The sequence below is a fragment of the Lissotriton vulgaris genome, chromosome 2_1 (genome assembly GCF_964263255.1).
Source record: "Lissotriton vulgaris chromosome 2_1, aLisVul1.2, whole genome shotgun sequence".
In the NCBI taxonomy this organism is placed as follows: Eukaryota; Metazoa; Chordata; class Amphibia; order Caudata; family Salamandridae; genus Lissotriton; species Lissotriton vulgaris.
This window is the reverse complement of record NC_141687.1, coordinates 583560129-583577411: the sequence shown is the minus strand read 5'-3', so window position 1 is coordinate 583577411 and position 17283 is coordinate 583560129. Positions and strand designations below refer to the sequence as shown.

The window sequence follows — 17283 nt, the reverse complement described above, 5'->3', positions numbered from 1 at the left end:
TGTCTACCCTCTCTGGTTCTCCAACCTGGGGTACATGTATTTTGGCGTGATGTCCTAGAGTTTACCAGACTTTCCTGTGCCACTGGTATACTACCACACCTCAAAGTGAAACATTTTCCTGTCTATCATCAATCCTGCAAGGTTTTGCATTTTGAAGGCAGCCCTCCATTTAATTTCAGCTTTGCTACTTTTATTGAAGTGTAGTGTTGGCATCTGTATCTGATTGTACATTGTGTTTGGTTTTGTGTTCACCAGTTTCTCTGTGTCACCAGTGCCATTTTAAGGATTTTGTGAACCCCAGGCAAGAAATATTTTGGGGGGCCCTTGTTTGGAACAACTTGGAATTTTGTTACCCATTTTTTCTAGCTCAAGCCCATGTTGCCTAACAATAGTGAATTATATGCTAAAGGCTGAGATACAAAAATACACAGAAGTGATTTAGAGAAAAACTTTGCTTTCCCAAGGAGGCTCCTTGGAAGGTGGAGGGCCTGGCCAATTGCTCATTTTGCCCATGCCTTAAAACGTCTCTGTAAGTGTCACCTCTGACATGTTTGGTGTTTCTCTTCACAGCACATTTAAAGAGACCGACCCCTTCTATGATGACCATACGCATGACAGAGCCTTCCGTCCTGTCCACCTCATCTGCTAACCAGGTATATATCGCTGGACCCTAAATGCCTCCTGTACACCTAGGATGAAGAGTTCCTGGATTCATCGGACCACTAGGAAAGTCGTACTGGGGACAACTGTAATATACAGTGCCCATTTGTAAAGTAGTTCCTGGGCTTTGAGCAGCGATTTTGGCAGCACGTGAATGCTTACCATTCTCTGTGGTATCAGTTACAATTTCCTTAATATTCTCCTGCACATATTGCGTTGAGAGTTCCTACTCCTCTTGGTTTTGGAGGGCTTACATTCTCAGCAGCCTAGTTTCTCTAAGGATTAAGGATTGCTCAGTGCCTCATCAGCATATAGAATGCTCTCTGCATTCGGACTGAGTGGAACTTCCTGAATATAGGGGTTTCCCTTAGATATTGAGTGCTTGGCCCTGGGCTTATGCTTAGAGCTGTGATGCACTTAGGCTCTTAACAGTCTTGCCAATATGAGCGACTGGTCCCTCATGGACTTGGTTGGGTTGGATTGTTTGATGCTTCCTGTTATTAGAATGCCCCTGGGTGTGGAGTGTGTGGGTTCCCATGAGCACAATGATCTCTGGGTTTGAGTGATTGTGCCTTCTTCATATTGAATGTTGGCCACCATGCTACCAGGGCATGGAGAGTTTGGGCTCTCATGGGCCCACTGTGACTCCTGGTTGGAAAGCGCTTGGGTCTGCTTGATCCTGAAGTGGACAGTGTTGGGCATATTTATGACATTGTCCCGCAGTGCAGTGCAGCAAGTCACCTTGCTCCTCTGCACTGTGTTTCTGCCTTTTTTGGTTGCCTAGAGCCAATGCCGGCACCCTTGCACCATGACACTCTTGCCCCATGGTACAAGGATGCCTATGTTGCATGCAGGATTGTTTTTGTGAAGGAATGGGCACCTTCCTGCACAATAACAATCCAGAGAGGGTTATACCTGGATAAAGAACACAGCACACATAGAAAGAGGAAGTAATCAGGAGGAATAAAGATATCATATTTCTCCTGGTTACGCCTCTCCTGGGAAGACCTATCTTTTTGGTGCCTTCTCAGGTTTACCAGTTCTGGTACATCTGGGAATGCAACAAAAACCGTAGGAGTTGTGTGGGAACACGCACACAATGCCCGTGGAACACCTCCCTAGCGTAGAGTAAGGCAATGCAGTGATTAGCACTGCTTTGCTTTACTCGAGGTTTATGAAGCCACTCCGGGCCACGCAAATTGGTCTTGAGTGGCTGCATAAATCACAATTTTCAGTTGCATCGCACATGTACCACGTTGGTGATGCAACTGGGGTCATAAATATGGCCCTGTGTGTGGAGGAAAGGGCCCTGGTGACCCTAGCGAGGGTGCTTGTGGAGTGACTGGACCCACGCAAGTCTAGCACTCAGCGTTTGGGTCCTCTGGTGTGGAGTGTGCTATGAAGTGCATTGGGTGTGGGTCATCGCTGCACCTCTCTATGCCTCAACTAAAAAGACTGTCCTTGTGTTTTTTTCCAGATGTTTGTCTTCGACACACTGTTACATTGGATGTGAGACTACATAAAAGAATGTCAAGAGGCTCTTTTTTATTATCTTCGAAATAATCCTATGACTAAAAATGTTATTGTGCCTCAAAATTGTGACAGAATGCACTTACTAATAAATGTGGTGCTGATGGTGATGCGGTGACGTTCAAGGAGCTTTGGGACAGCTAAATACCTTGATTTGCTGGCTGAATAAACAAGTGCGGTCTGTCAGCTGAGGCTGTTCATATCTTGAGCCCTCCCTTCTGGAAATGATGGCCCACAACCTCAACATTGCTGTCATGGGACTGTGAGTGTCTTTTGATTCAGTTCTACTGGGGTGCACGAAGACTCTCTGCTCTTTGACTTGGAGTTAAAATGTGTTATTTTTAAAGATCAAGCTAAAGTCATGATGAGAGCTAAACTATGGATAACTTTATTAAAATGTATTTTGGATCAAATCAAACAGGGTTTCTTAAGCCCTCATTTGAACCTGCCTGGAGATACCTCCTGCACTCGGGGTTCAGTACCTTCAGTGCCTCACCATGCTCACTGTCACTTTTCCCATGCAATGAAGGATGTGGGCGGTGGAGGTCATCAGAATGGCACTGGTGATGGTGGCATGCTGTTCTCGTGTTCAGCTGTGCTTGGGCTGGCATCCCACAGCAAGGAACTCTGTTCACCCCTGTGGCAGAGGAATCCCCGAGCGTGCATCCTAGGCTGCTGTGTGTAAGTGTACATGTCCCTTTAACATCAAGGAGCCCCTTATGAAAGACATCCCTCATGCTGCAGAGGGTATCAAAATCCTGAAGAGGGTAAACCATATCACCCAAACATTAATGACCTGCACTGGTTCATCCTCCAAGCCTGCGTCATCTTCAAATGCAGCTACATTATTTACACTCACCGTAAGCTGCACCCTGTGAAACCATCTCAGTAAAGCAGCATTACACCAGGCAAGGACATCACCAGACTATAAACCAAACATTGCAAGAAAGAGACAACTACAAGACAGCCCTTCGACATCCATGCTCCCGGGATCTGGAAGAACCGTCCCTGTCAACAGCAGAACTGACTCCATCCCTCATGAGATGTAGAAGGGAGACTGGCCTCTTCAGAAGGCACTACCCAAGTTCCCAATTCACAGAACTAACTTAAGACAAAATCCTAAGCTTACTACCATGTTGGTATTCACAGAAGGCACCTACTCATTTTGGTATTCACAGAAGGCACTTACTCATTGACGAGTAAGTGCCTTCTGTGAATACCAAAATGGATAAATGGTAGTAAGTTATAGATTTTGCCTTTAGTTAGTTCTGTGAATTGGGCTCCAAGAAAATTAGTCAGTAATGAACATAACTGAGAGTGGAAGAGAGAGTGAGAGTGAATGTCAGGGTGCGTGTATGTGTCCCCGAGGGATTAAGTAAGAGACCAGATCACTCCAGCTACACATGCTGATAGAGATTGTGGCTATCATACCAGTGTATCAAGAACTGAAGAGACAAAAGTAACCACTTGGATTCCTTGATCTTGGATGCACCTTTGCCTCCTGGGAACACTGAAACCCCCAAAAGTTCTCTTCTGCCTTGTGCATGTGTGAGGAAACCTATGCTGGTGGCACTCGTACCCAGGAGAGGGTATGCATTTTCCACTGACCTGAACTGAAGGATTAGAAAGATGTAAGTCTACACTTAGAAATGGTGAACAACACAAAAGTGTAGATTTACATCTACATGCAGGAGTAGATTTACACATGAGAAAATGTACACGTGTAACTTCATCTTTCTGAATAGGCCAGTCAGATTTTCAAATACATATCGCCTTCCACCCGGCATTGTTCCAATTGGACATTATAAAGGGAACGGAGGGCAGTGTACAGGGGAGATCAAAGAGACATAAAAAGGTGAGCGAGGGATCGAGAGGGAGAAAGACAGTGACAGAGAAATAGGAAAAGACAGATGGCCTGACTAACAGGGGCCTTTGCACTTGTTGCGCAGCCGTGGGGGAGTCGACGCACTCGGAGCAGAATCTCCGCCATGAGAATTCATCTCAATGGGGAGATTCAGCCCCGAGTTCGGTGACTCCCCCATGACCAAGTGGCCTCTGCCAGGAGTGCAGAGGCCCTTTGAAAGAGGGAACAGGAGAGCTAGAGACAGAGCCAGAGGGACCATGGCTGATTGGCCGCCTTGTCAATCCGAGTCTGGAGACAGTAATCTACAGTAAAGATGACATTTCACTTAGTTCCTGAAATAAAGATGGCTGGCACGATGCGACAGGCAGAGCATGCCATCATTTGTGGCAGGCCACGGTAGTAAAGAGCGCTTGTGCCCATCCTGGACTTATTGACCAGGGAGCAAGTTGTAGATAGATATCGAGATAGACCACAAATAGAACTGATGCTATGGCCGGCGACGGGTTTCTTGGACATGGGAACCAGTCGGACTAAAAACAAGATGAAGAAAAAAATCAAAAAATTCACACTTTTACTTGCTAGAAGAAGACTGGTGATGCACTGGTTAAGCCCCAACACACCTAACATAGAAGGTATGGAGAAAGATACATAATTATAAATATAATGTGTATTCGCATATACCTGTTTTGGTACGTATCCTTTCTGTTGTACAATTGTACTAAAGTTCGGAAGTTATTGTTTGTAAACAACAGAATTGAACAAATATATTCTTAAACAAGCATTGGCAAAGCCAATAGGTCTCGCTTACACAAGAGATATTGATTTGCCAATATGTTTTAGCTATGTTGTACTTTCGTCAAGCAAAAAATTCCCTTTGGGACACCTTACTGTTAGACCGTACGTTCTCAAACACACATGAGTAGAAACGACAACATTAACGTGATACTATACTGGCGAGGCAGAATGTACAAATAAACAAAATTATGGGAAAATACTAGACAGTTTATTCATCTTACAATACATCATAAAATAATTTTAAACAGGGACAGACAGTTAAAATAAGGAAACAATTAGATTACTATTGGTAAAAAGGAGGTCATAAACAGAAACTTAATTCAGCAGAGCGTCAGAATTATCTCCAGTTAACATAGAGCATAATCCTCCTTTCTTTTTTTTTTTTCTGCATGTTGTACACCAACATGGCTAAAATTTGTGGTGTAAAGGAGAGTGGCGTGGAGTGTAGTGTTGTAGATTAGAATGTTGTGGAGTAGAGTTGAGTGTGATGGAGTGGCATGGAAGTTGTGAAGGGGCGTAGAGTAGAGTTAGGAGGAGAGTCATGGAGTGGAGAGCAGTGACATAGAGAGCTGTGGAATTTTTATTTTTATTTATTTATTTTTTGATATTTGTAAAGCGCATACAAATGCCCATGGGCGTCTCGGCGCTAAGTATCTGAGTATTTACCCTATGGAAACTGTAGATGATCTATTGATTAAAAAGCCAAGTCTTGAGTTGTTTACGAAAAGACCATAAGGACGGACTGGCTTTAATCGTTGATGGTAAGGTGTTCCACAATTTTGGGGCTGAAACCAGGAATCTTCTATCTCCCCATAGGACTGTTTTTGTTCGGGGTATAACAAGATCTCCTGAACAGGATGAACGTAGTGTTCTGAGCGGACGATATGGAGTCAAATTGCGGATGAGGTGTGCTGGTCCTTGGTTGTGCAACGCCTTATATACAATGCACAGGGTCTTGAACTTTATCCTGTTTTTAACGGATAACCAATGCAGCTCTTTGATGGTTTTGGAGGCAGAGTGGTGTTTGGGGATATTTCCCAAAAGCCTCGCAGCAGAGTTTTGTATTGTTTGAAGTTTATTCAGGACTCCTTCCTGTGCATTGAGGAACAGGGCATTGCAGTAGTCCAAGGTGGACAGTACAAGAGAAGTTACAAGGGTTTTACCAGCTTTGTCGGGGAGGAAAGGGAGAATTTTTTTGATAACTTTCAGTTTATAAAAAGCTGAGGAGGTGATCTGGTTGGCGTGTGGATGGAACGTGAGGCGGTCATCAAAAATGATTCCCAAATTCCTCACTTTGCTAACAGGCTCGGGGGGGGAGCCCAAGGAGGAAGGCCACCAATTGGATGACCACTCAGGTGTTAGTTGTCCAAAGATAACTACCTCAGTCTTATCTGAGTTTAGCTTTAGGCAATTGGAGGTCATCCAACTCCCTATTTCCATCATACCTGCCCTGAGGTCATCCGCCACTTTATAGCCATTGTTCTTAATGGCTAGAACCAGCTGGGTGTCATCTGCGTAGGATGTAAGGCTCATCCCATAGGCCCGAATGACATTGGCTAAGCCCGACACATAGATGTTAAAAAGTGTCGGGCTTAGGGATGAGCCCTGGGGAACACCACACGGCAGTGACATAGTAGACGACTGAAAAGGCCCTGTTGTAACTACCTGGGTTCTATCCGCCAAAAAGGAGGCCAAGAGTTTGCTGGCAGTCCCTTGTATCCCCAGGCCCTCGACACGGTCAATCAGGGTAGTATGATCGACCGTGTCGAAGGCTGCAGATAGATCCAACAGTATCAGAATTGCTGTACCCCCAGTGTCGCGGATGAGTCTGATGTCGTCAGCTGCTTTAATCAGAGCTGTCTCCGTCCCATGACACTGGCGGAACCCAAACTGAGTTTCGTCAAGTAGCTGGTGTTGTTCCAAGAAGGCGGAAAGTTGTTTATTCATTGCCTTTTCGGCTATCTTGGCTAGGGCCGGTAAGTTGGCTATTGGTCGGTAGCTTTTGGGTTCGTCCTTGTCCAAATGTGATTTTTTTAACAGAGGTTTTATGATGGTTTTTTTTAAACTTTCAGGATAAATGCCTGTTTTAAACATAGCGTTACATATAGAGGATATGGCCGGGGTAATCTCTTCTAAGACTGGCTGTAAAACTTTGAAAGGGCAAGGATCAAGTGCTGAGCCTGATCTAATGGTAGCGGTTATGTCCAAAACCTGAGCTTCTGTAATTTCAGCAAATTGAGTCAGTTTGGGAGCATTATGTATGCTAGATGTGCTTTCGGAAGAATTTTTAATGTTAGTGGCAAATGCGGAATATATATCGTTGACTTTGCTAAAGAAAAAGTTAGCCAATGTGTCACACAGAAGTTGGGATGGAGGAGGAGTCAAGTTGGGGGAATGACCAGCTAGCTGTTTTGCGGTGTCATACAAAAGTTTGTATGAATTTTTTGCAGTTTCTATTTTGTGACTAAAAAATGATTTCTTGGCTTCATCAATCATTTGTTTATATTTGGCTACCATTTCCTTATATTTGGTTTTGGCCTCTTCAGCATAATCTTTCCGCCAAAGCCTTTCTTTCTGCTTGCATTGTTGTTTTTGCTGTCTTAAGGCAGCTGAGTACCAGGGGGCTGAGGGAGTAGATCTATTGCGAGATATTTGCTTAATAGGAACTAGTGAAGATGCAGCTGCATCTACCCAGTCATTAAATTGAGAAGTGGCTGTATTTGGGTCTTGTGAGAAGGCAGGCATGGATGCTACTAGAGAGGCTTTTAAGTTGGAGCTGTCTATATCATCCCATGCTTTAAAGGTTTGATTGGTATTTCTGGATTTCTGTGGAACAACTAATTGGTGGGGGTTAAGAGATGCCATAATAACATAGTGGTCAGACCAAGTGACCGGAAAGGTTTGTGTTACATGAAGGTCATTGGAGTTGGAAAAGATCCCATCCAAAGTATGGCCCTTATCATGCGTAGGAGATTTGACCATAGGAGATAGTCCAAAAGTAGTCATATCCCCAAGGAATATAGCAGTATCCCTATCTTCAGGTTTATCAAAATGGAAATTAAAATCTCCAAGGACAGTAAAAGAGCTGTCAAGGGCGCGTGATTCCAAGATAGATCTTATATCAGTGATAAATCCTGTTCTTAATCCAGGGGGACGATACAGAAGGATCCCTTTGAAATTGTCAGAGGGAGTCAGTTTGACAGAGAATTGTAAAACTTCGCATGATGGCAGGGGGATGGTGCTGGTTCTAACCGTGTATGAGTCACGTACAACAAAAGCAATCCCCCCACCTCTCCCTCGTGGTCTATCCAATCTATGGATAGAGAATCCTTTAGGGACTGCAATGACAATATCTGGGTCGGATGAGTTGTCCATCCATGTTTCTGTCATGAATAGCATATCTAAGTTGTTATCTTCTATGAGGTCGATTATATCCTGGCGATGTTTGCCCAACGAACGGACATTTATAAGTGCCAGTTGAAAAGGTTTAGGGGGATGAGTCTCTTGTTTATTTGGGTTGGATAGGTATCTGCAGTTGGCAGCAGGGACATATTTGGAGGGAAGCCGACCCTTCAAGGTGTGTCGGGTCCAATAGGATACAAGATTGTTGTATAAGAGGCCGTAGACCCCTGAGCGTGTTCGGCGTATATGGGCCAGGGCAATGTGGAACACACGGGTCAGGAGGACCAGGGGGACTGGCCCTCGGCCCGGGCCAGGCGCGGACGGGCGCAGACGGGCCCGCCTTTGGCGCGCCCGCTGCGCCCGCCCGCTGCGCGGACGGGAAAACCTGTTGTTTATATCCGCCATTAAGGTGGGAGGAGAGAGGGCGGTACCAGCAAGCAGCTAGACCGCCAGCCTTCCCCAGTCCAATATGGCGCCTGAAATGCGCCTGAAATCGGCGTCGCGAAGTACAGAAGGCGATTTTAGAGGAGCCTTGAGCGACGCTAAACTCGCGCCAAGGTGGGGGCCACTGGTAGCTAATTTAGATTTAAAATCCTGATAAATTTAAAAAGAGCGTTATTTTTGAATAACTAGCAAAATACTCTGCTACATGAATTAAAAGCGCGCAGGTAGCGCAGAGAACCCCCGGCTTCCGCCTCAAGGGTGAAAAATCGGTAAGTAAACAGATACCTCGCACATAGAAGGAAGCACCCTTTTATATCCGGGGAGGGCGGGACCAGCGAGCAGCTAGTCCGCCAGCCTTCCCCAGTCCAATATGGCGCCTGAAATGCGCCTGAAATCGGCGTCGCGAAGTACAGAAGGCGATTTTAGAGGAGCCTTGAGCGACGCTAAACTCGCGCCAAGGTGGGGGCCACTGGTAGCTAATTTAGATTTAAAATCCTGATAAATTTAAAAAGAGCGTTATTTTTGAATAACTAGCAAAATACTCTGCTACATGAATTAAAAGCGCGCAGGTAGCGCAGAGAACCCCCGGCTTCCGCCTCAAGGGTGAAAAATCGGTAAGTAAACAGATACCTCGCACATAGAAGGAAGCACCCTTTTATATCCGGGGAGGGCGGGACCAGCGAGCAGCTAGACCGCCAGCCTTCCCCAGTCCAATATGGCGCCTGAAATGCGCCTGAAATCGGCGTCGCGAAGTACAGAAGGCGATTTTAGAGGAGCCTTGAGCGACGCTAAACTCGCGCCAAGGTGGGGGCCACTGGTAGCTAATTTAGATTTTAAATCCTGATAAATTTAAAAAGAGCGTTATTTTTGAATAACTAGCAAAATACTCTGCTACATGAATTAAAAGCGCGCAGGTAGCGCAGAGAACCCCCGGCTTCCGCCTCAAGGGTGAAAAATCGGTAAGTAAACAGAATGTTGCAGAGGGAGTAGAGTACTGTGCAGTAGAGTAAAGTGTCGAGGAATGGAGTGGAGTGGCGTAGAATGGAGTGGAGTAGAATGGCATAGAGTGGAGTAGAGTGACGTAGAGTGGAGTGGCACAGAGTGTCGTGGAGTGGCATAGAGCAGAGTGGCATTCCGTGAAGGGAGCTGCATAGAGTAGAGTGTTGTACAGTAGAGTGCCTTAGAGAGGAGTCAATTGTTTTAGAGTGAGTGGCATAGAGAGGACTACTGTAGTTGAGTGGAATGTCAAGAGTAGAGTAGAGTGTTGTGGAGTGGTGTACAGTGTCATAGAGTGGAGTGGCATACATTGGTGTGGAGTGGCATGGAAAGGGAGGGAGTGGAGTGGAGTGGCGTAGAGTGGAAGAGTGGAGTGGAGTGGAGTAGAGTGGAGTGGTGTGTTATAGAATGGATTGGAGTAAAATATCCTAGAGTGGCATAGAAGAAGTTGCATAGAGCGTCGTTGAGTGGAGTAATTTCGTAGAGTGGCACAGAGTGGATTAAAGTCTTGTCGAGCGGAGTGGAGTAAAGTGTCAGAGTAGAGTAGAGTTTAATAGAGTACAGCTTACTATTGTGGAGTGCTGTGTCATAGAGTGGAGTGTCGTAGATTGGAGCAGAGTAGCTCAGAGTGGAGTGGTATAAAGTACAGTTGTGCAGAGTAGATTAACATAGAGTGCAGTGGTGTAGAGTGCATTGGTTTTGAGTAAAGTGATGAAGAGTGCATTGGTGTAAACTGCAGTGACGTAGAGTGGCATAGAGTGAAGTGGTGCAGAGCAGAGTAGAGTGGAGTGGCGCAGCATAGATTGCAGTGGCCAAGAGTGCAATGGCATAGAGGGGAGTGGTACAGAGTGCAGTGGAGTAGAGTGTAGTGGCATAGAGTAGATTCTTTCAGAGTAGAGTGAAGTGGTGCAGAGTGGAGTGGTGCAGAGTTGAGTGCAGATGTGTAGAGTGGCATAGAGAGGTGTGTTGCAGGGTAGGGTGGCATAAAGTGCAGTGGCAGAGAGTGGAGTTGAGTGGTGTAGAGTTGTGTGATGCAAAGTGCAGTGCAGTGGAATAGAGTGCAGTTGTGCAGAGTAGAGTGGCAAAGAGTTCTGGGGTGGAGAGTGCAGTCTTGCAGAATAGAATATTGTAGAGTGCAGTGGTGTGGAGTAGAGTGCATTGGCAGAGAATGGTGCAGAGTAGAGTGGTATTGAGTATAGTGGCATAGAGTTCAGTGGTGCAGAATAGAATAGAGTGGTGTAGTGTGCAGTCATGTAGAGCACAATGGTGTAGAGTGGCATAGAGTAGAGTGTTTCAGATTAGAGAATAGTGGGGTAGACTGCAGTGGTGCGAAGTAGCTGTCGTACAGTGCAGTGGCGTAGAGTCCATTGGTAAAGTGTTGTAGTGTGCACAGCTATAGACTGCAGTGGTTTAGAGTAAAGTGACATAAAGGGCAATGACATGGAGTAGAGTGGCATGCATTAGCATGGAGTGGAGTGGCACAGAGTGGGATAACATGACGTAGGGTGCAGTGGCATACAGAAGAGTGGCATCGAGTATATTGTTTCAGAGTAGAGTGAAGTGTCATAGAGTGGGGTGGTGCAGGGTAGAGTAGAGTGGTGAAGGATAGAGTGCAGTGGCATAGAGTACTGGCATAGAGAGGAGTGTTACAGAGTAGAGTTACTGGCGTAGAAAGCAGTGGTATAGAGTGTTGCAGAGTAGAGTGGCACTGAGTCGAGTGGTATAGAGTGGTGTGGTGTAAAGTAGAGTGGAGTGGTCTAGACTGGAGTGGTGTAGAGTGCAGTGATAAAATGCGGTGGTGCATAGTAGACTGAGGTAGAGTGCCTCGGCATACAGTAGAGTGGTGCAAAGTGGAGAGGCACAGAGTGAAGTGGCATAGAGTGCAGTGGTGCACAGTAGATGAGAGTGGCATACAGTAGATTGGCGTAGAGTATAGAGGTGTTGAGTGAAGTAGAGTGGCTTGCAGTAGAGTAAAGTGCAGTGGCATAGAGTGCAACAGAGTGGTTTAGAGAAGTGTAGAGTGCAGTGGCATAGACTGCAGTGGCACAGAGTGGAGTGGTGTAGGGTGGCACAGAGCAGAGTGGTAGAGAGTTCAATGACAGAGAGTGCAGTGTTGCCGAGTAGAGTGTTGTAGAGTGCAGTGGTGAGTAGAGTGGCATAGAGTGGTCCAGAGTAAAGTGGTCCAGAAAGCAGTGGCATAGAGTACAGTGGTGAAGAGTAGAGTAAAGTGGCATAGAGTTCAGTGACACAAAGTGCAGTGGCATAGAGTGCAGTTGAAGAGTAGAGTGTTGCAGAATAGCGTGGGACAGTACAGGGGTACAGAGTAGATTGACATTGAGTGTATTGGTTTTGAATAAAGTGGTGTACAGTGTATTGGCGTAGAGTGCAGTGGTATAGAGTGCAGCAGTGTCAAATAGAGTGGCGTAGAGTGCAGTGACACAGAGTGTAGGGGAGTGACACAGGTTAGATTGCAGTGGCATTGCATGGAGTGGTGTAGAGTGGGATGTCACAGAGTGGAATACAGTGGCCTATAGTGCGGTGGCATAGAATAGATAGCTTCAGGGTAGAGTAAAGAGGCGTAGAGTGAAGTGGCATTGAGTAGAGTGTTGTAGAGTGCAATGTCATAGAGTGCAGTGGTGCCGAGGAGATTAGAGTGGCATGAAGTAGAGTGGAGTAGAAAGCAGTGGCATAGAGTGGAGAGATGCAGAGTGGAGTGGCGAAGAGTGTAGCGGCGTACAGTGCATCAGCATAGAGTGCAGTCAAGTGGCATAGAGTTAAGCGCAGTGGTATAGATTGCAATGGTGCAGAGTAGAGTGGCATTGAGTTCAATGGTGGTGAGTTCTTTGTTGCAGAGTCGAAGTGGCATACAGTGGAGTAGTGCAGAGTAGAGCGTAGTGGTGCAGGGTAGAGTGCAGTGGCATAGAGTGAAGTGGTGTAGAGTTCAGTGGCAAAGAGTACACTGTTGCAGAGTAGACTGTCATAGTGTGCAGGGGTGTGTAGTAGAGTGGCATAGAGTGGCATAGAGTGCATTGGGATAGAGCAGATTGGTGCAGAGTAGAGCCGTGTAGAGAACAGTGGCATAGTGTACAGTAGTGCAGAGTGGGATAGAGTGCTGTAGATTGCAGTGATGTAGCATATGATTGTGTAGAGTGCAGTGGCGTAGAGTGTTGCAAAGTAGAGTATAGTGGTATAGAGAGCGGTGGAACAGTGTAGATTGGTGTAGAGTACTGTGGCGTAGAGTGCATTGGTTTTGAGTAAAGTGGTGTAGAGTTTATTGGCACAGAGTTCAGTGGTTAGAGAAGAGTGCAGTGGCGTATAGTGGCAAAGAGAAATGTGGCACAGAGTGGAGTGGTGCAGCATAGGTTGCAATGGTGTAGACTGCAGGGGTGTAGAGTAGAGTGGAGAGGCGCAGAGTGGAGTGACATTAGGTGGAGCGGTGCAGAGTACAGTTTGGGCAACAGAAGGGACAAACCCATGCTGAACAGCCTAAAGCAAATACAGCCAGCAAATAGAAAGCAAGCATATGGGTGTTACCACAAAGCCAAAGGTAAGCAATAATGCATTCCCAGGGACGTTTTCTGATTGTCTCCAAGATGTCGTTAGCAAAGCATACAGCTGCACTGTCAGGTAGACTTAGACCTAGAAACGCACACCAGAACATGTTATTGGAGCCAGGTCAGTGGTGAACAATCAACAAAGCACAAATATCCTATCACTGGTCAAAAATAACAATCTCATAGGCAAGACTTGGAATATATGTTTATAGACACATTAGGACTGGGTGGGAGCAGCTGCAAAGGTACTGCAGCCTTCCCCTACATTACATTTTGATTGAAGATTTCCATTTTATGTTACAAACCCAAATCCCTATGGGCCATGAGGCCAAAGCCCTGGAGCTTCTGTAATACGGTTACCACTAGAAAGGATAGGACTGCGTATCAGGAATACAGGATGTCAGAGTTCAGGGACTGAGAGGGCAACACAAACACTAGGATATATTGTTCTGTTCTTAGCTTTGAACGAACTGTACAGATAATGTAGTAGAAAAGGCTTTCTAAAAACAAACAGGATGTACAACGTCTTTCTAGAATAATATTGTGTAATAAAATATGTCTAAAACGAAGTCAGATAAAAATGTATAAAATCTAAAACTAAAAGGGAAACCAAAGTGAATACAAGAGGGACTTAGTCCACCCTTCCCTTGGCCATGAAAAGACTCAACTTCCACATAGACCCATTCTAAAAGCAAATTATATAGTAAATAATAAGCATGTTCCCAATCTAAGAAAACTAAAATCACATTTAAAAATATTGCAATTAAATTGTTCTACTAAAAAAAGTTGTTATTAACAACTTATAAGAACAAGTGCCAAATTTAAACTCAAAGGAGGCTCCCAAGATGGCATCCATGTTTCCAGTGTCAAAGGAATCCAAGATGGATTCAGCATCCGCAGATGACAATTCCACTATGGCCTCGTTGATTAGTTTCAAACAGCAAACGTGGTCAACACTCTCAGCAACTGCTGAAGGAGTGTCACCCTGAAGTGCCCCCGCATTCAATGAGCTGCAAACCAGGAACTCAGAAGCCAAAGCTTCCATATCCCTGGTTAAGCATGGCTCATAGAAGGCATCCTGACGCGCAGAAAGTCACATGAGACATCTCCACAAAACCGGGTCCCCATTGAATGCATCAGCAGATCCATGTCCATAGATTGTACCAATTGCATTGTAAGGCAGATGCTGAGTGCACACTCAAAAGGGCACTACACAGGCTGCACACAGGTAAGCCACACTGGTCTAAAGGAAGAAAACCGTCACAGTTTACATCCTGAAGCAAAGATACTCAAAAAACCTGTATCATGCATTCACAACAGAGTTGAACGTGTGGTAGATCCATTACCATTTGGCCGCGAGGTGGAACATCCATTACGGAACAAAAGAAATAGAACCAAGATACCATAAATCAGGAATAACACACGTGATATGCCTCCAAAACACTAGAAAACCCAAACAAATGGGCAAATGGTCTAAATCATGCTAACAAAGCCAGACCCAACTAAGCGGTGTTAGAAGCATTAAAGATTTATTGCACAAGTTCACCAAAATGCCAAGACAAGTTAGTGCCTAGTAGTCATTGATTTTTGGAGGATGACCTTGCCACTGGTAGTTCAAAGGTTTCACAGGCAGATGTAATTGCCACGTCCTTCTAAAACAATAAGGCTTTTAGGGCCAGATGTACATAGAAACCCGTTTGCGATTTCCTAATTGCAAATTTAAGTGATTCGCAATTAGAAAATCGCACACGGGGCTGTCACGTCAATAAACTTGAAAGCACTGATTTATATACATATATATATATATATATATATTCACTGTAAAAAAAAAGGTTTCAGGGACGTTATAGGTAGTTGGAAAAAAACCAGAAATGTGGTCGTTATAGTTAGTTGAGGAGGTAACTATAACTCGCGCCCCCCGCAATGCCCTGCTGATGACGTCACATATTACATCACTCATGACATGGTCAGTGACATCACTCATGACATCTCAAATGACATTACTGATAACATCACCCACTCTAAAATACAGACTACCATTTTTGAAACCAAATACACACCAGTACCAGTTACTACATACCCACTCACTGATTCCTAGGTCTACACACACACACGTCTACTCATTCACCCATACAGTCACTCATACATGCAGTCACTCATCAATACAGCACCATCATATACACTCATACACCTATACAGACACTCAAACCACAACTCACCCATGGAGTTACTCACACAAATAGTCAGTCAGGAAAAAAATCAACCACACTCCCATTTACTCACCTACACAATTATACACACTCCACATCACTTATTCATACAGATACTAACACATGCATACTCTCTTATACAATCATTGAAACAAGCACACACTCATCCATACAGGCATTCTCACAATCACTCACTCTCACATATAGTCCTTTATATCATAGTCATTTATATACTCTAACATTCACATATACTGCCTTTCACATATATAGTTACTCACACATGTACGACTGAGACATCCATTCATTCACCAACACATCCATACACACACCTACCCACCCATACAGCGCTTCACAGATGCATTCTTTTAAAAAAATATATGTTTATTGGCATTTTCTTAATTGCAACACAAAACAGTGTTAATCAGCAAGACATATAAACATGTTTAGATTGACATCAGCATCATATCCAGACAGCAGTGGCGGGGAATGTAATAGCATTGTTATGTACTAAAACATCTTTGTGGGCCCCTTCCTTTCCTTCCACCTGTACACCCGACCATAGGAAATCATTGTGAATCAGAGAACGAGAGCCCATAGTATGTGAGCCATGGCTTCCATATTTTCCAAAACTTTTTAGGACAGCCCTGTGCCTTGTAGGTCGTCTTCTACCCTAACATGTACATATCCATACTCTATCTCCATTCAACCAGAGACGGACTCGCCACAGCACAGATACACTCTTGAACCCATGCACCCAGTGAAACACGCACTCACATCTATGCAGAAAGGCACACACCCCCACCTGCCTACACAGACACTCAGGCACCCATTCAGATACTCAGACAACCAATCAATTACCCATATAGACAGTCATGTAGCTACTCGCCAACCCATGCAGCCGCTTACACACCAACAGACAGACTGATACAGACATTCACACAGTTTAGTCACTAACCCATGCGTTCAATAAGACACATTTAATCACTCACTTATACAGTCAGTCACGCACCTTCTAAATCATCCATTCAGGCAGTCATACACCCACTCATTCTTCAATACACCTTAGCCTATATATATATATATATATATATATATATATATATAGGCTAAAGTGTATTGAAGAATATATATACATATATATATCATATTTAAGCTTTACAGAAACCCATAGTCACTGTATGATGTCATCAGTGATATCATTAGGGAAATCATTTGAGATGTCATCAGTGATGTAATGAGTGATGTGACTGACCATGTCATGTGTGATGTAATATGAGACGTCATCAGCAGTGCATTGCAGGGGTGCGCGTTATAGTTACATCAACTAACTATAGCGGACAAATTTCTCTGGTTTTGTACGAGTGAAATGTCAAACTAACTATAACGTCCTTGAAACTTGTGTTTTTTAGTGAATTTCTAAGGTTTTTTAAATGATAATTTCTAACTATAACGCCCCTCAAACCTATGGTTTTTCAGTGAATTTCAAAGGTTTTTTAAACGCTAACTTTCTAACTATAATGACGTTGAAACCTATGTTTTTTTCAGTGAATTTCAAAAGTTTTTTAAATGCTCATTTCTAACTATGCCTAGGACATGTGCAGAAAGAGGAAGAAAGGTGCAGAAAAAAGTAAGAGAATGCAGAAAGAGGCAACAGAAGTCCAGAAAGACGAAGAAAGGTGCAGAAAGAAGCAATAGATATGCAGAAAGAGCCAACAGAGGTGCAGAAAGAGTCTTTGTTGCAAAGGCATGCTGTGCCCCCAACTTTTTGTTGACTGGTACTGGTGGTAACTGACTCTGACTAACCAGGCCCGGAGCCTGAAAGACACTT

General features: G+C 44.6%; 1 protein-coding gene across 1 annotated transcript in view; it reads left to right on the top strand.

The window, feature by feature from the left end:
- SAXO4 (stabilizer of axonemal microtubules 4) overlaps positions 1–2608 on the top strand; it is a 132309-nt gene extending 129701 nt beyond the window's left edge. The window contains exons 13-14 of the mRNA XM_086958629.1: positions 571–653; positions 2138–2608. Coding sequence (XP_086814755.1) covers positions 571–649 — 79 coding nt within the window. The 3' untranslated portion in view covers positions 650–653; positions 2138–2608. The remainder of the gene's footprint in view (positions 1–570; positions 654–2137) is intronic.
- Positions 2609–17283: the final 14675 nt, after the last annotated feature.